Consider the following 4,650-nt stretch of genomic DNA (forward strand, 5'->3'; position numbering starts at 1 on the left):
AGAGAGAGAGAGAGAGAGAGAGAGAGAGAGAGAGAGAGAGAGCATTTTCACCTTGATGAAATACTTCTTACGAAAGACACCAAAGACCAATTGGTATATATAAGATGTTGTTAGCTACAGTCACGGCATTTACTTACAGCCATGTCATAGCTGAATACAAATATGAAACTTTGTACAGCTAGAAAATTATTTATAGAAAAATGAATACCTATTACTCTAGTAGACAATAACTAGGACTTTATTAAATTCATTTCTGACAATGTTTACTACTTCTAGAACACAATGTTCTATAACTCGGAGATAGTTGATGACAGGATGTTACTGAAGATAACAAGGATATTGATGTCTTAAGCTTGTTCTATTACCATATCATCGAAGACTACTTCTGGCAAATTATTTACTCTGAGCAAGACATTATTAACTACAATTAGGGTATTGTAGACTGCGACTAGAAAATCGTAATTGTAGACTATAGCTATTTTATCTGACACAGTGTTGGTTATGGAAACAGCATAGTAGAATACAATTAGGACGTGGGTTATTGCGGTTAATACAGTGTCACTCATAACTAGAACATTGCTAACTACATGTGGGATATTGTAGAGAATGATTATAATATTCTGGACAACTGCACTATCTCTGTAGCATTAACGACTACATCAAGAATATTGATGGCAACATAACTGCTTACAAACTAGTACATTGTTGAATGTAGTTAGGACATCACTGACAACAGCAAAGATATTGGTTTCTGAAAGCTAAGGTATTCATAGTTACAGCTAGAATATTGACTGCGGATAAAATAAGACATAGTCGACTACAGCTAGAATCTTTTCAACTGCTTCTAAAATATTCTTGTTGACTGATAACTTATTATGAAGTATAATTAAGACATTACGGTATCTAACAAGGATTTTATTTTCCTGCTTGTCGATTTATTATGGTTACAGCTGTGACATTATTCGTTGACAATGTCCTAGACAGAATGGGCTACTTCTAAGTTTTTATTGTTTGCAGATTGGACTTTCTTGATTATAGCTACAGCGTTGCTGTCTACAGTAAGATGCTATCCGTGGAGTATTGGTGCCTAGAGACATAGAATAGTATGGACTGTAGCTATTTCGTTGCTGCTGACTACATCTTCGATGTAAAACATCCTAATCTAAAACATTGGTGACTACAGTTACAACGTTATTAACTACACTTATGATATTAACGAATATTAATGAATTCAGCTAGAACATTATTGACTATAGCTAGGACATCGTTGACTACAGTTGGGATTTAGATGGTTATAGTAGTGACATAGATGACTATAATTACGACATTGCTGAGTACATTTGGAATTTGGTTGACTACGTCTTAAGCATTATTGACTACATCTACGATGTAGTTTGCTACCGTTATGATATTGATGATTACAGTTACATCGCTGTTGACTACATTTAGGATTTGGTTGACTACAACTAAAATATTGCAGGTTAGAGTTTAAACATAAAAATATGCTACAGCTAGCACACTGGAGCCTAAAGCCCAACCATTGTAGACTACAAGTAGGACAGTGTGTTATAATCTTTAATATGTTGGCTTATTGTAACGCCCACTACGGTATACAGTATACTTAGTTAAACCAGTAAAGACACAACTATCTCTGAGCACCTGCTACGTACTCTTTCTTTATTTTGGCACTACGGCCATAGCACAGAAGGGACAGCACAAGGACAGACAGAACATCACAGTGGGGACAAAAAACATAAAACGAATGAAAATGAAGATGTTATATAATAATGAAAAGAGAAATGGCTACATGAGCACAACTCTAATGCACTTCCATTTGAACGTTTAAATGCACAATTTATAATCGTTCATTTTTCCTTTGTTTTTTTCTTTATCATCGTTTACTCCTCACCACCTTTTTTTTTTAAATAAAGCAATTTTACTTACTTTCTTTTCCTTTTTTAATATTTCATAAAGGGTTCAAGTTCTTTCAATTCTACCACTGGTGGCAATTCATCAAATTCCAGTGTTACTCCTGGCGGATCAATTCCTCTTCCACACTTATCTTTCAACCTGTTGTACCTCTCCTTGTCGACCACAATGGCCTTCACGTTCTCTGAGTATATATCTGTGGGCTGCTTCACCTTTATAATTGACTTCAATTTCATTATTTTCCGCTCTTTTTTTTTATTTTTAGCAAATGTTACAAAATTTCATCGGTATTTTTCGCCTTTCATGTTTGTTTTCCCTTTTCTTGCTCTACTCCTGGTGCTTTTTCTTTTTCCTCCTCCACTCTGAATTGTGTCGCTATTCCACCCTCATACAGTTGTCGCCTAAATCCTCTTCCTCCACTGGTATAACCAGTGTCTTTGCTGCTGTCTCCTCCTTCTGAAACTCCTCCTCGAGCTCCTCTTCAAGCTCCTTTTCAATCTCCTGGTCAACCATCTTCTCACCTTCCTCCCTTCTGACTTCTATCACAACCTCTTTCACTCCCTTCTTAACTACTTCTTTTTTTCTTTTTCTGCCTCTCTGGCGGAGAGCTTACTCTTTCACTTCTCTTTCTCTTTTTGACTACCATGAATTCCTCCTCTGTTCTTGTCTCCTTTACCTCGACGTGTACCACCTGATCCACACTCTCTTGCTCCTCAGTCTGTTCCATCTGTTGTTCCTTTTTTCTCTGGAGGCACCTCTCCTTCATGTGGCCTTTCTCTCCAAATGAGTAGCATATGGGAGGCCTACCCTCCACCACCACTCTCAACCTTATATCCTCAGGCAGAACTATTTCTTCTGCAATTCTGTTGAGATCTTCCAAACTCGCTTGTATGGCCATCTCTATGCCATATCCCCAATAGTTCAACCTTGTAGTTCTCGTTGCCTTGTGTATCTTGGCATCCTCCTCCATGTTGAGTATTGTGGCTGCCATCAACCATGTTTCCTTTGTCTCTGGGGGTGCTTTGACAACTCTCACCCTGGCAACACGCTTGCGATTCTCAATGGCCTCAATTGTTGCTATTTCGATCTTCCTTGTTGATAACCTCAAACCGTTCTCTTGTTTGCACTACTTGAGAGTTCCTCAGGCGGCGTCGGTTTTAGCGTGTTTCCCTCCTTTTCCGGTAGTTTCTCATATTCTTTCGTCTTCTTCGGCTCAAGTTTTGCTTCACGAGCCGCCTGCTGCGTACTCTGGTACTTCACGTACTTTTCTTTATTAATAGTGACTAGGTTATTCCATTGCTCACGTGGGAGGTATGTACCATTATTACTAATTTCCAACACAGTGTGCTTGACAACAAAGTCTGTTGAAAACAGCTATGGTGTTGTGAACATACAATTATAGCATTGCTGAGTACAGCTGGAGCATTGGAAATAGAGCTTGAATATTGTTGAATATAGCTAAAAAGTTTTTGACAGCCGCTATGATATCTATAATTTTGGCTAAGACCTTCGTTACTACATTGAACATATTGTACAATAAAATTGGTATATAACAGAATGATTCTAGAACAATCTTAATTACAGATGGTACATTGTCGGCTGCAGCTAAGACATTGCCGACATCTAGGGCATTATCGGCTTCAGGTAGGGCATATGTTAAAGTAGCTATATGTGATAGCAATTAGAACACAATAGCTGCTAGTGTATTATATATGTACTACATCTCGGATACTGAACATTGTTGAATCTCACATTCTTAACAACTAGAATGAGCGTTAGATATATGGTATAGCATGTTTGTTTAGCGTTTTGATTAAATCTGATCATTAATTCACGTGAGTTATCATGGTTTCTTGAATTTGGGATTTACGTCTGAAATTGCTAGACACTGTCTTTCAATGTCTTTTAACATAATTCAAATATAGCAACAAAGATTTCTGTTTTAGAATTCACTTAGATATGTTAAACATAAGCAGTACAAATATGTTTACTATGATTGCATCAGACTAAAACCTAAGCAATAATAACCACAATTGTGGTCCTTTTTTTGTTTTTTTTTACAGGAGCCTATCGTCATCATGGCTATATACCGTGGGATGATGACATTGACGTCTATGTGGATCATGAAGACAAACAAAAATTATACAACTTGAGTTCCATGGGACAAGGTTTCAATATATGCAGCTACGAACATTTTCAGTGGAAATTTTACAATTCACGTACACCTGCCCTATTAAATTATAAATATCGATGGCCATTTATCGATATATTTTTCTATAAAGTATCTAATGACATTGTCTATGACGTCACATACAGGTCAAAAAAGCGCATATTTAACTCCCACGATGTATTTCCTTTAAAGGGTCACGCTTTTGAAGGGGCTTTTTTACCTGGGCCATGTAATGTTTTAAAGAGCATAAATTCTTGGAATGGTGTGAATCAAAGTTTCTGTTACTCGGGTTCCTATGCCCATAAAACAGAAAGCAGTAAAGGAAAAACCTACATAGATTCAGTAGCATGTAATGAATTATATCCGGTATACCCGTTTGTTTTCCGTTCCCCCTCCAACAGTTCAGATGAGACTCAAATTGAACAGTTAAAATTAGGCAACACAGTTTTGCATAAACTGGTTGTAAATAGTAGTTGTTCATACTATTATCGCAATTTAACGCTACGACTATAAGAGAATCATTGTTATACACACACATACATTCATATATA

General features: G+C 36.9%; 1 protein-coding gene across 3 annotated transcripts in view; it reads left to right on the top strand.

The window, feature by feature from the left end:
- LOC128248708 (uncharacterized) overlaps positions 1-4,636 on the top strand; it is a 22,134-nt gene extending 17,498 nt beyond the window's left edge. For all 3 annotated transcript variants that reach the window (XM_052970490.1, XM_052970491.1, XM_052970489.1), the window contains exon 4: positions 3,993-4,636. In XM_052970490.1, the coding sequence (XP_052826450.1) occupies positions 3,993-4,612 (620 nt within the window). In that variant the 3' untranslated portion in view covers positions 4,613-4,636. The remainder of the gene's footprint in view (positions 1-3,992) is intronic.
- Positions 4,637-4,650: the final 14 nt, after the last annotated feature.

The sequence above is a fragment of the Octopus bimaculoides genome, chromosome 9 (assembly GCF_001194135.2).
Source record: "Octopus bimaculoides isolate UCB-OBI-ISO-001 chromosome 9, ASM119413v2, whole genome shotgun sequence".
NCBI classification, from domain to species: domain Eukaryota; kingdom Metazoa; phylum Mollusca; class Cephalopoda; order Octopoda; family Octopodidae; genus Octopus; species Octopus bimaculoides.